Source organism: Rhinatrema bivittatum, chromosome 1 (genome assembly GCF_901001135.1).
Source record: "Rhinatrema bivittatum chromosome 1, aRhiBiv1.1, whole genome shotgun sequence".
NCBI lineage: Eukaryota > Metazoa > Chordata > Amphibia > Gymnophiona > Rhinatrematidae > Rhinatrema > Rhinatrema bivittatum.
In genome coordinates this window covers 216,519,705-216,539,372 of record NC_042615.1, presented here as the reverse complement: position 1 = coordinate 216,539,372, position 19,668 = coordinate 216,519,705, and the positions used below count along the sequence as shown (strand labels likewise).

Sequence of the window (19,668 nt, the reverse complement as noted above, 5' to 3'; positions counted from 1 at the left end):
CTTCCAAGCGACAAGGTGCCACCCTGTCGATTGAAGTAAGCTACCGTGGTGGAGTTGTCCGATAGGACCCGCACCACCTTGTGATGGAGTAAGGGAAGGAAATCCTTGAAAGCCAGGCAAACCACTCGAGCTTCCAATAGATTGATGTGCCAGCGAGATTGGACCGGAGACCAATACCCCTGCATAGACTGGGTTTGGCACACAGCTCCCCAGCTGGAGAGGCTGGTGGCAGTTGTTACCACTATCCACTGCGGCATCTGAAGGGACACTCCCTTCCGAAGATGGACAGGCGATAGCCACCACTGCAGTTCGGCGACGGTAGACTCGGAGAGTGGAAGGGGCGTCCGGAACTGTTCCGATACTGGTTTCCAGCAGGATAGCAAGGCTTTCTGTAATGGATGCATATGCGCAAAAGCCCCAGGGACCAGGTCGATAGTGGAAGCCATGGATCCCTGAACTTGAAGATAGTCCCAGGCCGTTGGCAGGGCAAGTGAGAGAAAATTGCGCACTTGGCTCCTGAGTTTGAGCGATTGGTCCTCCGGAAGAAATATGTTGCCAACTCGAGTGTCGAATCACACCCCCAGAAATTCCAAAGTCTGGGATGGTTGAAGTTTGCTCTTGGGAAAGTTGATGACCCACCCCAGAGAGGTCAGACAAGACAGGACCTTGCGGACCGCCAGCTTGCAAAGAGACTCCGGTTTGGTAGATAAGGGTGGCCTAGGACTCCGTCTCGATGCAGGGAGGCCGCCACCATCATAATTACACCTTGGTGAAAGTGTGCAGCGCCGTGATGAGACCGAAGGGGAGAACTCGAAACTGAAAATGTGGGCCCAGTATCTTGAACCGAAGATACCGTTGGTGATCGCAGTGAATCGGGATGTGTAAGTAGGCCTCCGTCAGATCTAGTGACGCCAGGAATTCTCCGGAGCGAACCGCCGCTATCACTGCCCTCAAGGTTTCCATCCGAAAATAGTGAACCTTGAGAGCCCGTTTCACGCGTTTGAGATCCAAAATTGGATGAAAGGAGCCCTCCTTTTTGGGAACGACACAGTAGATGGAATATTGGCCAGACCCTTGTTCATCCACTGGGACTGGGGCTATGGCACCCAGGTCCAGCAACCTGCTCAGGGTCTGTTCAACCGCAAGCTTCTTTCAGCTTCCACAGGGGGATATTAGATGAAGATGCGGTAGGTCTCGAGCAAATTCTAATACATAGCCTTTTTCTATTACCTCTAGGACCAACTGATCTGTCGTTATGGTGGCCTATTCTTCGAGAAACTGGGACAGTTGTCCACCTAAATTTCGAACGGAGGAATGAGCCGGCTCCATTTCATTGGGAGGCGGACTTGGTGGCCGAGTTTTGCTGGCTACTATCTCTGTAAGTTCGGCATCCCCGAAAGGAATGAGACCAGGATTGAGATCGGGAAGCATTACCCCTCGGGAAAGAATGCCGTGCTCTGGTGTTGAAACGACGTTGCCCCCTGAATCGAGTGCGAGAGGGTAAGAAGGGCTTAGACTGTTTCGGGCGGTCCTCAGGCAACTTATGAACCTTATCTTCTCCCAGAGATTTGATAGTTGCTCTAGGTCCTCACCAAAAAGCAACTGGCCCTTGAAGGGAAGGAGTTCCCAACTGCACTTTGGAAGAGGCATCCGCAGACCAATTTCTCAGCCAGAGGATGCGCTTGGCCGAGACCGCGAAGACCACTGCCTTGGCTTGCACTCGCAGATCGTAAAGGGTGTCCACCCCATACACAATCGCTCCCTCCAAGCGATCCGCCTGCTCCGCCTCTGCAGATGGGAGGTCTTGGGTGCTGAGTAATTGCTGAACCCACCTAAGGCTTGCCCGCTGCATGAGACTGCCGCAGATTGTCACCCAAACTCCCAAGGACAGGACCTCAAATATGCGTTTGAGGTAAAATTCTAACTTGCGGTCCTGAACATCCTTCTGAGCCGTAGCCCCAACTACCGGGATGGTGTTGGGTTTGGTAACCGCCGTGACAGAGGAATCCACCTTGGGCATCTTAAGCAGATTCACGCAGTCCTCAGGGAGGGGGTAGATCTTGTCCATAGCCCTCCCTACTCAGAGTACCGCTTCCGGAGACTCCCATTCCCTAAGGAGCATCAGCTTATGTATAGGGTGAAAAGGAAAAGTACATGGAAGAGCCCTAAGTCCCGCCAGGTCCGGGTCCATGTTGGCAGGCTTAGCGGCCGTAACCGTATCTGCCGGAGGCAGCTCAATTCCCAGTTCCTGCAAAATGAAGGGAATGAGTAGTTCTAGTTCCTCCTTTTGAAATAATCGTAGAACCCGAGGATCGTCCCCATCGAAGGGGGGGGGGGTAGGAAGCAGGGGATCAACATCCGCATCTGGAGTTGGGACCGGCGGAGGCTGAGGAGGATCCGGAGGCGGCGGGACCCCTCGGGACCACACTAACCCTAACCGAGCCCTGTCCCTCCAGCACCTTTGGAGGTTGCGGAGGGGAAATTTTCGGGGTTTAGGGATGGATCTTCCTGCTGTAAGCTGGCTAAATAGGACTTGTACATAAGAAGCACAAACTCCGCAGGGAAACAAGACTTAGACTTCCCAGGGGGGGAGAAGAGACAAGTCAGGCACCCCCTCCAGGGCATGAGGGGGGCTCAAATCTGGAGGAAAAACGAAAGAATCAGGCTCACCTTCTTCCTGCACATCAGATTCTGCATTTGAGCCTGCTTCCAAGATGGCTGCCATTCCCGCGGTTTTTCGGGCCGGGAACGGCCTGGCCACACATCGGGGAACTCGCCCCCGGGTCGCTGGGAGTAAGGGGACCAATGAGGGATCCTCCCCACCCGGTAGGCACCCTAAACAGAGGCCTCCACGAGAAAGCAGCGTGGCAGGCTCTCCACATGCTTTACAAGCGCTGGAACGCGGCATCAGCGCTGAAAATAAAAATTGCTAAAATTGTAAAAACAGCTGAGCTGAAGCTGTCGGTCAGCGGAGGCAGCGACTGAACTCTGCATGCTGCCGGAGCTGTCCACAGTTCTTAAAAAGGTAAAACAGACAAAGAAATTACAAAAATACAGCCCTGCCTGTACCCCCTTTTTTTTTTTTTTTTTTTTTAAATGCTCAGCAAAGCCAGGGGAAAAACACTCCCTAGAGGGTACTGATCTCCAGTGGACAGCTAGACAACGGGGGAGTGACTGGACCACCAGTATCACCCCAGATGGTCACCAGGAAAAAGAGGAGGGCAAGTCCCCCCTAGGCTCCCAGCAGAGCGCAGAGACTGCACTGTCTCTGTGAGAAGTAAAAGAAGAAAACTTTCAAAGTCTTCTTTTTTTTTTTTTTTAACAAGAATTAAATACTTGCTTGTTCCAGACCCAAAAGGAAAAAAGATCCCCTCAGGGAAACTAAGGGAAGAAGAAGAAGGGGAACCGTAGGTTCTGCTGCCTGCATCTGCTGGAGACAGACGAATACTGAAGGGATGAAGGATAGGCTCTGTCCAGAAATAGGATACCCTCACAGTTTTGGTCTGTCTCCATCTGCTGGACAGGAGACTCAACCCATGGTCTGGACTGATCCTGGTACGTACAGGGAATGTTTATTTTCTATTGCATACCACCCTGAACCAGAATGCCAGATTCATCCTCATGTGGTTTAACCTCTAATGGAAAGCACAATCAGGTATCAAAGAAATAGATCTATGTAGCCACTGCTTATTACCGGCATTAGCAGCATGGGATGTATTTAATGTTTGGGTACTTGCCAGGTACTTATAGCCTGAATTGGCCACTGCTGGAAACAGGATGCTGGGCTTGATGGACCCTCGGTTTGACCCAGTATGGCAACTTCTTATGTTATGTACTTCTGAATACTCATGTACATCATCTCTAGATAATTCTTAATGCCAGTTCAAAAAACACACAACCTGCAAAGAATACAGATTTTCCCCAGAACAACCCGACTACTAGTATATTACACTAAGAAAGGTAAGAAATGATTGTAATTTTCCACTATGTAGGTCATTTAAGACGAATCAGAGAAAATTATTTTTCACTCAACGAAAATTAAGTTCTAGAATTTGTTGCTAGAGGATGTGGTTAGTGCAGTTAGTGTAACTGGGTTTAAAAAAGGTTTGGATACGTTCTTGAAGGAGAAGTCCATTAACTGCTATTAATCAATTTGACTTAGGGAATAGCCTCTGCTATTACTGGAATCATTAGCATGGGATCTTCTTAGTGTTTAGGTAATTGCCAGGTTCTTGTGGCCTGGTTTGGCCACTGTTGGAAACAGGATGCTGAGCTTGATGGACCCCCTGGTCTCACCCAGTATGGCAATTTCTTATATTCTTGTTTAGCCTATGTAAGAAACGCATAATTATTATATCACATTTAGAAAGAACTCGGGCTTCTGTTTCAATGTTGGCTATTTAAATCTGAATGCTGAAATGTGAGCAACTTCCTCGAATCAAGCTCCCACCAAGACGCCGATGTAGTAAGATGAACTAAGCTGTGCGCACAACTTTATTCCTGATTTAACAAGGAATTCAGCACATAAAAATTATGGGCCGGATTTTAAAAAGCCTACGCGTGTAAATCCATTGGATTTACGCACTTAGGAGGGGTTACAGGAGCCGGGCCTATTTTAGAAAGCCCCGGGACGCGTCTAAATCCCGGGGCTTCGAAAAAGGGGTGGGGAAGTCCAGGAGTGGGGCGGGACCAGAGGCCTCCGTCACAGTGGCCTTTTGCCACTATGTTGGAGGACTGCGTGCCGGCAGGCTGCCGGTGTGCACAACCTGTGCCTACCTGGAGGCAGGCGCACAGGTAAAATAAAGGTCGGGGGGGGTTGGGAACAGGGAAAGGCCATGGGCGTCGCACATGCAATTTGCACAATTGTGCACCCCCTTGCGTGCGCCGACCCCCGCTTTTATAACATGCGCACACATGTTATAAAACCGGGCGTCCATGTGTGCGTGCCGGGTAGCACGTGCACATGGACGCCCGCACGCAAGTTCTTAAAATCTACCCCTATGGGAGAGAGAAGGGAGAAGAAAGATCGCTTTCTGAGTGGAGAACTACTTGCCTGCAAGCCCTGCTTCCGGGGGTGATTTTGAACCTCGACGGTGCAGAGAGAGAGAACCGAGTGCAGTGGGCGGAGCCCCGGACCGGAAGGAGGAAGCAGCTGCCTATAAGATCAAATGGTAAGCGGCGCGCAGCAGAGCCGGCGCGCGTGCTTTATTAGACTTTGCCGGACTTCGCCGGACGTAGTCACTGCTACTGCTTCAGGTACTCATTATCTAAATTAATTTGACTTCGATCCTCTCCCTATTACTTCTCTCTAGATTTGAGTGGTAACATAGAGACCTATGTGAAAGCCTGTTGGATAGAATATACAACATGCCGGCTAAGAGGAAGGGGAAAGTCAGGGTATTCCCTACCCTACCCGCCCCATTAGCATCGCCTATTCAACGGGCAATCACAAATTTCATGGTCTCACCTATCCCACAATCTCAGAGGACCGAGGAACCTGGTGAGCTGGGTAATGTGGGAGGACTTCCCATCTCTGCAGAGGAGGCTTAAGTCCCAATGCTGGACTTCCCCCAGTTCAAAGGAAAGCTGGACAAGGCAGTGAATTAGTCCCAAATGAGATCAGTGTCCATCAGGATACAGCAGGAAGGATTTCAAGTCCTGCTGCAGCCCAGGTGGAACCAAGGACTGCTTTCGATGCTGCTACTGCATCTAGCAGTAAGAAAGTTGAACTGCCTGTCCGACCTGAACTGGTAACATTGGACTCGATCTGGGAAATGATGGCAGCGATGTCTGTTAATATCAAAGACTTAGAAGGGAAAATGGATATGTATAACTCAAGGTATTCCCAGGACTCTGTCCAAATTCAAGAACATATCACAAGATCTGATGAAAGAATTACCAATTTAGAAAAAAATGGAGTTAAAAATCAGAAATTTAATGTTGCAGTTGTCAAGGATAGAGAACAAATTGCAAATAGATTAGAAGCCCTAGAGAACAATGCCAAGCGCTTTAATGTTCGTATTATAAATTTTCCTAGAGTGACAGGAGATACTCCCCTAGTCACTCTGACAAATTTTTTCCAAGAGGCGCTTGGCATTGCTCCAGGGGAAGCACCTTTTGTGAATAACTTATTTTCTTCCAAAGTCAACCAGGATAAGGAATATATCTCAAGAGATGTTTCAGGGAGATCTTACGACATTTCTTGAAGATTCCAATGCAAAAGTAATAGACTGGGGCATTTTGCTAGTTACTTTTTTCTCTGTAAATGATCTGAATAAGATCATGAAAAAGTATTTTAACAGGTTCCCCATTTTATATTTGGAGAAACCTGTAAAAGTTTTTTCCTGACTTAGCAGTGGCAACACAGCAAAGGCGAAAGGTATTTTTATCCCTTCGCCAGGAGGTGCTGTCATTGGGTTTTACATACAAACTACGGTTCCCCTGTAAGTTTTATATAAGTAAGCAGGAAGAGTCATATATTTTTTTCACCCCAGATCAACTTAAGCTGTTTCTTGACCAAAAGAGAGAACAACATCCTCCAACATCTTCCCCGATAGACCAAACGGGGTAAATAATTAAAAAGGGATAGGCTCTTGCCACTCATGTTTTGATTGGTTTATTTAGTCTCTTTTTGTGTCTCCCGTGTTTTGCAGCTAGAGATGTAAGCACCTCTCCATTTGTAATGACACTGAATAGGTAGGAGTTAAATTAAGGAATGTTTAGTTAAACTTATGTAAAATTGATTGTTGATCTCCATCTTATGTATTTCCTTAAATACAATATAAGATAATTGTATTTGAAAAATGATAAAGAATTTAAAAAAATAAAAATCTACCCCTATGTGCACAAATCAACGCTCCTCCATGCAAATCAAGGCATTAGTTATTACTCCCTAATAGAGAGTGGTGCATATGCTTAACTCATGTTTTAAAGCTGGAAATTTAAATAGAGTAAAATTTCTGGGGCTAGTGTAAGCCAATAGGTCTGAACTTGTTGTTGTATTTATGTGCATTTATCTTCATGAACTATGGACTCTGGCACCTCCAGGTTAAAGCACCTTCAAGCTTTAACCCTGTCTCACTATCGTATATTTTATAATTATTACCTGCCTTTATCTTCTTTCCAGCTTATGTTAAGCTTCCAAGTTCTCGATTCCCGTTGATTGTAACTTTGACTTATTCCTATCTATAGTTATCTTTTGTTTACCTGAATTGTTCCTTCAGTTATACCCTCTGTTAAATGTAAACCGATCCGATATGGTTATTTACTATGAAGGTCGGTATAAAAAACTGTTAAATAAATAAATAAATAAATAATGTGCACAAAACATGATTTGTGTGCTGGTTTATGAGGGCTAAGCATATTTTTGTGTACACATTTTAGGTTAATGGACTTTATAACTCCCATACATTAGCATAGCATTGGTTACTGCATGAGGAAATAACCAATTTTCAGAATGAATAAAGAAAATGTGCACTGAAAGTTTTAATATACATTTTTTTGCTCATGTCTTATTACATTGAGTTCTGAATAAGACACACTTCAGGGGCTGTGGAGATAAGTAACCAGTTTCCAAATCCCCACTTAGATCTACATCCTCTTGGATCCAGGGGCTGAGAACAACAAAAAACAGTCTGAGTCACAGCATGAATGTGGATGGAAAAAGGGGGCAAAGGTAGAAAAAGTTTATACCTTAAATACAAAATTGTCTCCATCTGTATATGGACCACTAAGATCAGAACATTGACAGTTTCCCCAACCTTGACCTGAGCCTCATGCTGAATTATCTAGTTTTCAGTAAGAATATGCAGGAGAGATATTTGTGAGCAGATGGTCAAAATAGTTTTTTTTATTGTTGGAAGTGCATCAAAGTTGCCTGTTCTGCAAGGACACAGAGGTTCCAATGTTTTTCAAGGCCCATCCAGTCTGCCCTCTTGAGATTAGTCCACTCTGGGAAGATGGGCATATAAATTCCAGCATGCAACCCAACACCAACACCCCCTCCCTCGTGCCTTTTCCTATCACAGTCCTCCATATCTGTCTTGTGTGCCCAAAATCTGTTATAGTGCTGGCCTTCATCTCTGCTGGTAGGTCATTTCAAGCCATGTCACATTTTATTTTGATTCTTGCAAGACCAACGCAGCCTGGATGTTGGCTTAAGTATTAGTCTTGTAAGAGCCAAAGTTGAAGATAAGGTTTGAAATGGCCTACCAGCGGAGGTGGAGGGCAAAGGGCATTAAAAGCACTGCATGGTAGGCCACCGACAGTCATGGCGATTTCAGAATTGTGCAAAGGGGGGAAATGGCCATGAGGAGGCACAAACAAAATCTAGGAGCGTTCATTTTCAATTTTTTTTCCTCCTGGGAATTTCAATATTTTGACAAAAAAAAAAATAAATAACCAATGTAAAAATGACTTATCCAAAAAAAATTTTTCTGCTATAACATTGATATTCCCAGAAAAAAATTAAAAGTTGAAAACGAAGGTACCCAGCAATGTCACAGCATCACACAACCAATGACAAAGTGCATCGTGGGCTAGTTAATAGATAAGCCAGCACAAGCTTTCCAGAGCCATGTTAAGGTGAGCAGAAACGGAGTAAAATATTTCATAAGTTTAGTGACTTGGGGCTGTGAACAAGTTAAAAATCCCAAAGTAATGCATTTCTGAAGCACATTGCCAATGGAGGTTTTAAGTATTTTAGTTAAAAGTTTCCTGGTCAGGTGGCTAAATTTGAAAACTGCCATAGACTAATGTAAAACTTTTCCAACAGCTTTCTTTCAAAAATGTATTCCAACAAAAATGCTTAAGGGATAATTTTAAAAGCCCTTACGCGTGAAATCCAAGAGATACACACATGACTGGGCGGGGCCATGGGTGCGCCATGGGGATTTTCAAACACCCGGAGCTACGCACATATCTCCCGGTATGCGCACAACGGGTTTGGGAAAAACTTACCTGCGCCGGAGAGCAGGTAAGTTATAAAACCAAAGTAGGTTATTTCGTGGGGTTTTAGGGGGACAGGGCTAGTAGGGGAAAAGGGAGGCAGGTTAGGTGGGGGGGGGGGGGGGTTTAGAAAATTCCCTCCCAGTCCACTCCTTTACTGGAGGGAACAGGGAACAGGGCCTATCACATCGCTGCATGCATCTAGTGAAATCTCCCCACTTACATGTGTGATTTGGCACTCGCCCGGCGATATACGATCAACACGCGCCAGCAACCATGTACACACGGATGCCCGTGCACGGGTCTTAAATTCTCCTTTTTAAGAGTATAGGGTTTTGGTTTATAGTATGGACACTGGGAGATCTTAAACTACCTAGGCAAAAGTCTTTTATAAAATTTGAGAGGAGATTTTAAATAATTTAAGTGACTTGAAAGACATCGATTATCATCTATAGATATGTTTTGTATGATATAACGGACAAGAATTTTTCAGACAGGGTTTTCTAGGAAAGGAGTCATTTAAAAGTGAGAAATTTTGGAGTGTGATTTTACACTAATTTTTATTAGATGTTATAGGAAAGAGTAATTTGCCTGCAATCTGTTATTTTTCCAGGTTTTATTAATTATGAATTTAGCGTGAAAGAATGTTACAGTTTAACAGAGGGCTATGACCACTGGTATTCGGCGACTACATGAACTTGCATTCTCCACTCTTCATCAGTAGCTCTGTTCCTGACTCCTACAATATCACTCACATTGCATTTCTACATCTCACCATAAATGATAAATTAAAGTTAACTTTATTAATAACCTGACAACAGTTGTTACATTCTTTGCTGTATTTCCCCTTCAAAACACAAAAAACATTGCATTTCTCTATGTCCAACAATAAAGTGTGATGGTGGGCAAATCTCGGATAACACAGGCAGACTGAAGTGCTCACCAAGAGACTTTTTCCAAGAGTGACTGGAAACCTTTGCTTATGCACGTTCATTCTGGTTATCCTGTGTGCAGAGGTCTAGACCACTAGTACAGAAGGTCCAGGATGGACAACACTGCTCAAATGCTTCTCCTTCAAAACCAAGAATCCTAGATATGTCCTGCAAACAGGGTCCGCTATAGGGCTGTACAGCTTATACAGCTATGGTGCTCTGGAGCATACCCTACCTTCTCCTAGTTCTTTAGATTTCCAGAGGGACTCCCTTGGGGATTGGGAAATAACCACAGTACTTGAATGTAATCTGCTTGAAGTGCCCAAAGGCAGAATATAAATCAAATAATTAAATTGGTCACACAGATCACCACATGGGCCAAGTCTGGTCCTACCTACAGGTGTCCTTCACACCCACTAAAAGGCATAGTCCATGTAAACTCATATTAGATTAGAAAATTGTTTTAAAATATTTTGTCATGATTATGAACTGGAATGGTAATAACCTGAATGGTAATTTTTCTCCATCACCAAAAGATGTTACCAACCCTTCAGCTTGTATTTTGAAAGGCAAGTAATTAAATTCAAACATAAATACTAAATCGGTCCATTTCTGACATGCCTACCTATGTTAAAATGGAACGGTTCGGCAAACAGGGTTATTCTCCCTAAAAATAGGAATTATATTTCACATCAGTTTTTCAGTTCGCATCTCCGTTTGTTTACCTTTGATAACTAATTCTTTTCTCGGACACACCGACCCATAGTGAGGGTTTGACTTGGGGATGAGAGTCCGCAGGACGATATGAAACCCCGAAGCCCCGGCTTCCTCATAACCCCTCATGAAACTCAGCACGTCGGCGTTATCGGCGTCCCGTGAGAGTTCGCTTAGGATATCACTCAACCGAAGCCTCCCCACACCGTCTCCCCGCCCGACCCTTGGATAAGCGCTTTCAGCCCGCAGCTCTCTCTCCTCCCGGAGATCCGCTGCGGGGCCGCCGCCGCCGTTTTCCTCCTCTTCGGTCCTGGCCCCACAAAGCCTCTTGTTTACCACCTGCGGCCTCTGCACCCAGACATCTACCGCCGACCAGAAGCCGCCAGGTACCGCAGCGGCAACAGCACCAACAACCCTCACCGTGCCGAGCACGGCCATATCTTCCATGAGGCGTGGGCTGATGAGGTCACGGTAAAGTGTCGCGTAGGATTGACGCTGGCGAAGGCAGAGTAGAGTCACTGGGCCCTGGGCTCTTCAGGACAGGATATAGAGCGTGAAGGTGCGCGCGCGTTCCCATCCTTCGAGGGGTTCCTCTGACAGCCTGCTGGAGCTGCTCGCACACGGTGAGGTGGAGTGGGGCTGAGGGCTTCTGACTGGGATTTGAGATTTACAAATCGGGGTTGGGTTTAAGACGGGGGCGGGGCGGTGAAGAACTGTTTTATTCAAGAGATGCAGATTTAATGTAGCTACAAGATCCAGTAGATTCGGTATAAGACATGTGATTGTGTTGACTAATTGTAAGTGCACGGCTGCCTTCAGTTCCTCTTCCTGGTTGCTTGCAGCCAATCAGCTGAGCCCAAGATAGCCCTCACGCTTGCCCTTTTGCTATTCTGCTGCGAGTATGTAGTGCGGGGCTTACTGTCCTTAGCCTGTCTTCTGTGTCCTGCAATAGCCTGAGATCTGCCTGGATGTGAGGTGGGTTGTCTTGTCTAAGGCCTCGGATATTTTACTTTTTTTTTTGTTCTTTTCCAGCATAGGGCTAGTTGGTTGTGTCCTTCCATTCCTGCTTGAATTTAATCTCACTTCCACTTTCTTCGAAGTAGTGGTGTGTAACTTTGTGATTTAGATGCACCTAAAATCAAAGCCAGGTTCAGATCTGTATAGAACATTGGATATTTTTATATGTAAATATTCTTTAAACATTTTTTCCACCTTGTGTGTTCATAATCCATATTTTTACATTTTAGCAGCAAATAATTATTTATAAAATATAATTTTGAGGAACCTGTATCATAATTTTATATTTCAGATCTGGCAGCATTAGTTTGCTTTATGAATGTATGAGATTATATGGTTGGTAAGGTATTTGCTGCTTTTTTTTTTAACTTGGTCTTTTGGCTTAGATGGGGCAGCAGAAGCATACAATAAGAAGCAAAAATGTTTAAAAAAGAAAAAATGAGGATAAAACTAGATAAATATAGAGCTGTATATTTTTGCATAGTGGTTTGTGCCACCGAACATTTTGCTCCATAGCTCACTATAGCAGTAATTCTCACAACAAGGCGGCTGGTGGCTACCTTGATAGTTTTTCCTGAAATTACTCTGTTAATGTTAGTTGATTTTCTCGTCCATGGTGGCTGCAGTTGAGAAAAATGTTTTCTGTTGGTGCAATTACAAGAAGTCCTTTCCTTAGCTCGCCCTTTGGAACAAAGGGACAAGTGTACATATTTCTCCCTCGAATCCCAACTCATATCCTATCCCTGTGTCTTTTTGCACCCTCCCCCTGCCCCCCCATTTGTCTCGACTACCCCCCTCCATCCCTCCCTTTAGTTATTTAGTTATTTATTAGTTATTCAGTTATTTATTCTGTTACTGCGTTTATGTTATACACCGTTCTCTGTAAAGGCTACGCCTATATATCTTTTGTTGCAAGTTACTTGTAAACCGGCACGATGTGCAAACGGTTGCCGGTATATAAAATTAAATAAATAAATAAATAAATAAAAAATTGACCTGACTAATAAGATCAATAAGGTGCGATCCAGTCAGTTGCACGCATTAAGAGCAAAGTCCCTGCAAGAGCAGAGCACAGTGTAGGAGAATGAACAGTTCCCTTACTGGGAGCAAATCTAGATAGATGGAATCCAAGGAGATCTGCACTTACCACTCTGGTATGCTTATTTTAATCTTTGCTTAACTGACACTGCCAAATTGTCACTTGCAGAACATTTTAAAAGCATAATTCCAGCTTCATTTACAGAATCCTGCACCACATCTCTATTAATTGCTAGATTTTATTCTTTTTTTTTTAACATTACATTGCTAATCCTAATGAGGTCTGTATTCAGACACATTTTGGATAGAAAAATTAGCCGGATAACTTATCCCGCTAACTTTAGAGGCATATTCAAAATTGCAGTCACACTATTGAATATAGCTGGCTAACTTTAGGATAGCTCTCTGGCCTGACCAGACTTACAGGCCGATACAGTAAAGTTCGCAGGAGAGTGGGCGAGCACCCGCTCTCCCGGCGCGCGAACAGGCCACTCTCTTGTGCGTGCGATTCAGAAAAAAAAATATTCAAATTAGGGCCCGCGGTAAAAAGAGGCGCTAGGGACCCTAGTGAGTCCCTAGTGCCTTTTTTTTTGGATAGGAACGGCGGCTCTCAGCGGGTTTGACAGCCGACGCTCAATTTTGCCGGCGTTGCTTCTCAAACCCGCTGAGAGCCACGGGTTTGGAAACCGGACGCCGGCAAAATTGAGCATCCGGTTTTCAAGCCGCGGGCCAATTTTAAATTTTTTTTATTTTTTATTTTTGATTATTTTTAACTTTTGGGACCTCCGACTTAATATCGCCATGATATTAAGTCAGAGGGTGTACAGAAAAGCAGTTTTTACTGCTTTTCTGTACACTTTCCCGGTGCCGAGAGAAATTAACGCCTACCTTTGGGTAGGCATTAATTTCTGAAAGTAAAATGTGCGGCTTGGCTGCACATTTTACTTTCTGTATTGCACGGGAATAACTAATAGGGCCTTCAACATGCATTTGCATGTTGCGGGCGCTATTAGTTTCAGGGGGGTTGGACGCGCGTTTTCGACGTGCTATTACCCCTTACTGAATAAGGAAAAAAAGCTAGCACGTCAAAAACGTGCGCCCTAAACGCGGGTTAACAGTGCGCTCCACTGGAGCGCACTGTACTGTATCGGCCTGTTAGCTGGCTAAGTCATCCAGCTAATTCCGAATATCAAAGTTAGCCTTTTAACTCAAATCCTCCCAGTTACGCCCCTGGACCACCCTTAACTTATCTGGCTACATTCTAGCCTCCTAACTTATTAGTCTGCTAGAATTAGTCAGATAAAGGTTGACTATAACCGGGTAAGTCATTTAAATGGATAACTATTACGTTATCTATCTAAATGGCATTTGAATATGGACCTCAATCTACCTTATAAATGGGCTCTGACCGACGGCCCGCAAATGCGCAGTAGAGAGCAGCTCTACCGCGCATGTGCGGGCGAGCACGTCGGTCAGAGCCGTGCGTGCCCAAAAAAAAAAAAAAAATGGCGGTGGGGCCGCAGGAGCGGCGGCGAAGGTGAAAAGCTGGAACGGCGGCGGCCGCGAAGCAGGAGTGGGAGGAGCAGTAGCGACGACGAGCAGGAGCGGGAGGAGAAGCAGCGGCGCCGCGCGCAGGAGTGACAGCCCCCCCGAGATCTGCCGGCAGGAGCGGGAGGAGAAGTAGCGGCGCCGCCGCGCGCGCGGGAGGGACACACACACCCCCGAGATCTGCCGGTTGTGGATGATCAGAGAGGGGAGGGGATTGAGAGAGGGGGAGTGACTGAGGAGAGGGAGGGGAAGGTGAGAGAGAGGGAGGGAGGTGAGAGGGAGGGAAGGTGAGAGAGAGAGGGAGGTGAGAGAGAGGGGGAGGGAGGTGTGAGAGAGGGAGGTGAGAGAGAGAGGGGGAGGGAGGTGAGAGAGAGGGAGGTGAGAGAGAGGGGGAGGGAGGTGTGAGAGAGGGAGGTGAGAGAGAGGGGGAGGGAGGTGTGAGAGAGAGGGGGAGGGGGTGAGAGAGAGGGGGAGGGAGTGAGAGGGAGGGAGGGGGAAGGTGAGAGAGAGGGAGGTGAGAGGGAGGGGGAAGGTGAGAGAGAGGGAGGTGAGAGGGAGGGAAGGGGAGAGGGAGAGGGGAGAGAGTGAAGGAGGAGGGAGAATGAGGGGGAGGGAGTGGGAAGGAAACGGACCGAGCCGGTTGTTACGGGCTTAACGGCTAGTATTTTTAATAAATCGTATAGAATAGGATTCTTTTTTGATTAATGTCATACAGTCTTATGTAGAACCTGCTGAATGTTCTAAATGCTGATCTGTCAGACATATTGTTATCTACCTCAGTATCAAGTTTAAAAAATAATGAACTTTAGCACTGAGATATGGTTGGACAATAAGTCACAGGAATTGTATCACTCAGGAGATAAACTCCATTCAGAAGTTAGTTGGTGGAATGTGTTCAAATTTTATTTTGTATATAGTTACTAAACATTTTGTTCTGATTAAATAATGTAATTATACTGTGGTCAGTAAAATTAGGAAGATGCACACATGAAGATGTAGTTGTAACCCAGAATACCCAGATATCCTGCTTCATTGTTCAATTTCTTGCCTAAATAAGAATAGGACACTTTCTGAGACTTGTGCACCTACGTTTTCTTTAAAAAAAAAGATGGGCTTCAGATCTCACAAATTATGCAGAGGAGTAAATTTGCTCCGGACTGAGTCAGCTGCTCCCTGAACTTATTTTGCAACAAAGAAAACAGTTGTAGGTTGAATAACTTGATATTCAACCATTTTTGTGGCTCAGGAATTCTGCAAAAAACAGAGGCCAAACTGCTTAGAGATGGGATCTGAAAAGGGAGGAGAAATAGCCTAGTGGCTAGAGCAGTGGACTGTGAACCAGGAGACCAGGGTTTGACTCCCACTGTGACCTTGGGCAAGTCATTTTACCCTCCTTTGTCTCAGGTACAAAAACTTAGATTGTAAGCCATCTGGGGATAAATAAATAAACAATAAATAAATAAAAAAAAGCCGAGACCATCTCCAGATTGTTATTGATGGTGTTGTGAGATTGGTAAGGTAACAAGATCATCATGTGGACCTGCATCTTGCTGATTCCAGTGCACATTTTTACACAGGCATACGATTGATGCATCTGCCGCTCATATGATGGGAAATATGTGAAAAGATGCACATAATACTGGTAAAACTAGACTGAGTGAGGACAACTAGAAGGTAAAACGGTTTTTGGAACAGCAGTTTGAATGAATTAAACCAAGAGAGAGATTAATGAACGTAAGAAATAGGCAAGTTCAGAGGCTGAGGACTAGGAGTAGCACTTATTGCTTTAAAAACTTCCAGTGCCCGGCTGCATCTACCACTCTTTCTCCATGAAAAAGAATATGTCTGTGCTTTAAAAGAAGCTGGATGGTTAACCACCGGGTTTTTTTTTTCAAAGTAATGGGGGAAAAAAAGTGGAGAAAAATGGTTCTAAAGCCTCTGTTTCTGTATAGAGGTAGCAATTATCACAAAGCAGAAAATGTGAAAAGTACTTCAAGGACTAACTAATCCTTAACTCACGAGGTCTTCTTAAGGGTTAGTTAGTCCTTAACTCACGAGGAGACCTCTGCAAGCATTAAGGATTAAATATTTAGTGTGCAGAGATCCCAAAATACTTATAAATCTCATCAAAAGTATAGAAACCCATTTTGATACGTACAATGATTAAGATATTTCCAGCAGCCGAATTCTTTTTTTTTTTTTCCTCCCTTTCCGCACTACATCCCTTTCTGTTGGTTTGTCATGATGCGTAAGGAACATTTAACCAGCATTAATGGTAAAGAATTAGTGCACAAATCTAGTAGTTATGTTGTTCCTAGAGAAAGCTGGCATCTTTAAAGGTGGTGATATCAGATCAACATAGGAGGTCAAAATATGGACATGACTTACTGAGACATCATAAAGAGTAGCAGTGCCATAATGTTGAACAGAGTTACTAAGAATATAGCAGGCCCACCCATGAAGACTGCCCATGGACTGAGCCCCTCTATTGGTAAGAGGAAAAAAATTGTAAAAGAAAAACGACAACGGCCGTTACTTCTCGATCCATGGCAGTTCATTTTTTCAGACAGACACGTGACTAAATTGAGACCAGTTGCTGAGCTAGAACTGTGTATATTTGGGTTCATTAAATAAATTTCAAATTCTTTCTAAAAAACAATATATTAATCAAACAAATAGGAAATGTGCATTTTGAAAAAAAAATGTATTTTTTTTCCCCTGTACCTAGACGGAAGAGAAGTGGGATTTTTGCTTCAACATGACCCCTTCTACTGCAACCAAGGCAAAAGAAACAAACAGCGAAAAAGTTCTGGATGTTTTACTTCCAGATCTCCCTAAAGGGCCACTGTCTGTGTACAGAGAAAAATCTTCCTTCTGTTGGAAGGAGCTTGCAGTATTTCTGGATGGAGAGGATATAATTCTTTTCAGGGTAAGTGTGTGTGGGATGGGCAAGCTGACAGTCACATTGCTGCGGTATCTTTAGCGGTTCAGAAAGTTCTGATACGCGTTCCCTTGGTCTCTCTTAATTTTCCTCTACGGCATTAAAATAATGCAAATATTTTTTCTAGTACTCACTTAAATATTACAGTAAAACATAGTAAATGATGGCAGATAAAAGACCAAAATGGTCCATCCAGTCTGCCCAGCAAGTTGTTTAGGGTTGTAACTGCTGTTCTTTGCAGGTTACCCCCATGCAGAAATGTTACACCAAAAGTTTCCACAGGTTACTCTCTTTTCTTCATTTAAATCCTCTAACCATTAGGGATCCTCTATGATTATCCCATGCCCTTATAAATTCCATTACTCTTCTTCTCTTCACCATCTCTTCCAGAAGGGCATTACATGCATTCACCACCCTTTCCATGAAAGAAAGGGTAACGTGAGTGAGCAAGATCAGAAAAAGGGGTTTTGGATTTAAAAACAGACTCAAAGAGGTGGATCTTTAAGTGGGACTGGAACAGGGCCAGAGATGGAGCAAGAAACACCAACTCAGGAAAGCTATTCCAGGCACATGGTGCCACAAGACAGTTCGGAGTCTGAAGTTAGCAGTGAAAGAGGCACAGCTAGGAGCAGCTTCCCTGATGAATGGAGGTTATGAGGAGGGTTGTAAGGGAAGATGCAGCTGCAGAGTGAATGCACTTATAGGTAAAAATAATTAGTTTGAACTGAATACGGAAGCAGATAAGGAGCCAATGTAGAGCCATGAGAGGAGTGGTAAGATGGTAATGCTGGAGGAAAGTAAATTGCACAGCCTTGTTTTGATTGGACTGCAGCGGAGAAAGAGGGTCCAGTAGCAGATCTGTGAGGAGGAGGGTGCAGTAATCCAAGACTGAGGTGATGAGAGAGTGAATAAAAGTTTTTGTAGTGTGTTCAGAAAGGAAAGGGCTGATTTTGGTGATCTTATACAGGAAGAATGGTGTAGATATTCAGATATTCTATGACTGCTTAATGTCCTGTGGGGGTTCTGTTGGGTAGATACAGTAGTGCTTTCTGTAATTTATAGCGAGGGACAGCCTAACTTTATGTCAGCGGGAGACCCGCTGTAGTCTCCTTTTAGGGTCAATGACGTCGACACGTTAGGCCGACGCCGATTGGGGAATACACTGGTTAGCAATTGATGTGATTTTCGCGCCTAAAACTAGCGTTTAAAGATCTTGCAACAAGCCTACGCAGGTGCACTCCGCTTCAAAACTTTGCCAGATTGACACAGGTATGTTTGCATTATTTTGTTGAATAATATTAATCTGCAATGTGCACCTTTGATGGCTCCTGTCTGTCTCGTACCAAATTTGTTCCTGGCTATTTACTCTTGTGTTCTTTCAGATCGCTGTTAAAATTAATTCCCCCCCGAAGCAGCCGGGTGGCGAAACACGGGACCGTGTTGGGGAACCTTCAATAAGAGATTGTATTCAAACTAAGGAGTTGCCGTAATAAAATATTATATGTGACAGTTCAAACACTCTGCCAGGAACCTAGTTATTTCTTGCACTTTTGTGAATGCTGATTACTTGTGAGTGCAAGTGGTGCTCCAGTCTATTGGTAGATATTCAGAAGCCATTTAGACAATCTAATAGTTAACAGTCTGAATGGCTTACCCGGTTATATTGCGGCCTTTTGTGGCCGCATAATGTGCTAAGGAAAGAAGTGTAAAGAGAGAAGACCCAAAACAGACCCTTGGGGCATTCCATTTAAGTATTTAGTGCTTGCTGCATTCTTTTTAACATGCATTATAAGAACTAATATAGGAATACATGTGGCACAAAGTTGCAAAAAGTTTCAATCAGGATACTGGATGCAGCGGAGCTTTTATCTGTTCAGAAAGCCTTATTGAGACTGAAATCAGTGCGTGCACAGTGGAAGGAAGACTAAGAACATAAGATATGTATTGCTGGGTCAGAGCAAACTCTCAGTATTCAGCTCAGCATTCTGTTTCTCAGTGGCCAGTCCAGATTACTAGGAAGTACCCATCAGATCCCAAAGAGTAGATCCAATCTTTGTTACTCACTCCTAGGGATAAGCAGTGGCTTTCCCAAGTCTACTTGACTAATATTTATGGACTTTTCCTCTAGGAAGTTGTCCAAACCCTTTTTAAACCCAGCTATGTTAGATATCTTTACCACATCCTCTAGCAACAAATTCCACAACTTGATTGTTCATTGAGTGAAAAAAATACTTTTTCCAATTTGTTTTAAATCTGCCACTACTTAGTTTCAAGGAGTATCCCCTAGTCTTAGTGCTATTTGAAAGGTGAATAACCATTACGCCCCTTGATTTTATAAACATCTATAATATCCCCTCTGTCATCTCTTCATTAAGTTGAAGAGCCCCTGCCTGTTTAACTTTTCTTCATAAGATCCATCTACTTCTGTATTTCTGTATCTTTTCTACTCCACTGTATCTCTTTTGAGATGGGGCAACCAGAACTGCACACAGTACTCAAGGTATAGTCACACTATGCATCAAATCAAAGCCA

At 44.3% G+C, this 19,668-nt stretch overlaps 2 protein-coding genes across 6 annotated transcripts in view; one reads left to right on the top strand and one right to left on the bottom strand.

Annotated features, from left to right (window-relative positions):
• The window catches only part of TRMT44 (tRNA methyltransferase 44 homolog), a 105,081-nt gene extending 93,983 nt beyond the window's left edge, over nucleotides 1-11,098 (bottom strand). For 3 of the 4 annotated variants that reach the window (XM_029591782.1, XM_029591800.1, XM_029591790.1), the window contains exon 1: nucleotides 10,604-11,098. In XM_029591782.1, the coding sequence (XP_029447642.1) occupies nucleotides 10,604-11,039 (436 nt within the window). In that variant the 5' untranslated portion in view covers nucleotides 11,040-11,098. The remainder of the gene's footprint in view (nucleotides 1-10,603) is intronic. The other variant, XM_029591810.1, reaches the window with a different exon arrangement.
• ACOX3 (acyl-CoA oxidase 3, pristanoyl) overlaps nucleotides 11,083-19,668 on the top strand; it is a 255,408-nt gene continuing 246,822 nt past the window's right edge. The window contains exons 1-2 of one of the 2 annotated variants that reach the window (XM_029591761.1): nucleotides 11,083-11,215; nucleotides 16,924-17,124. In XM_029591761.1, coding sequence (XP_029447621.1) covers nucleotides 16,954-17,124 — 171 coding nt within the window. In that variant the 5' untranslated portion in view covers nucleotides 11,083-11,215; nucleotides 16,924-16,953. Of the gene's footprint in view, nucleotides 11,216-11,432; nucleotides 11,568-16,923; nucleotides 17,125-19,668 lie in introns of those variants that run through there. The other variant, XM_029591769.1, reaches the window with a different exon arrangement.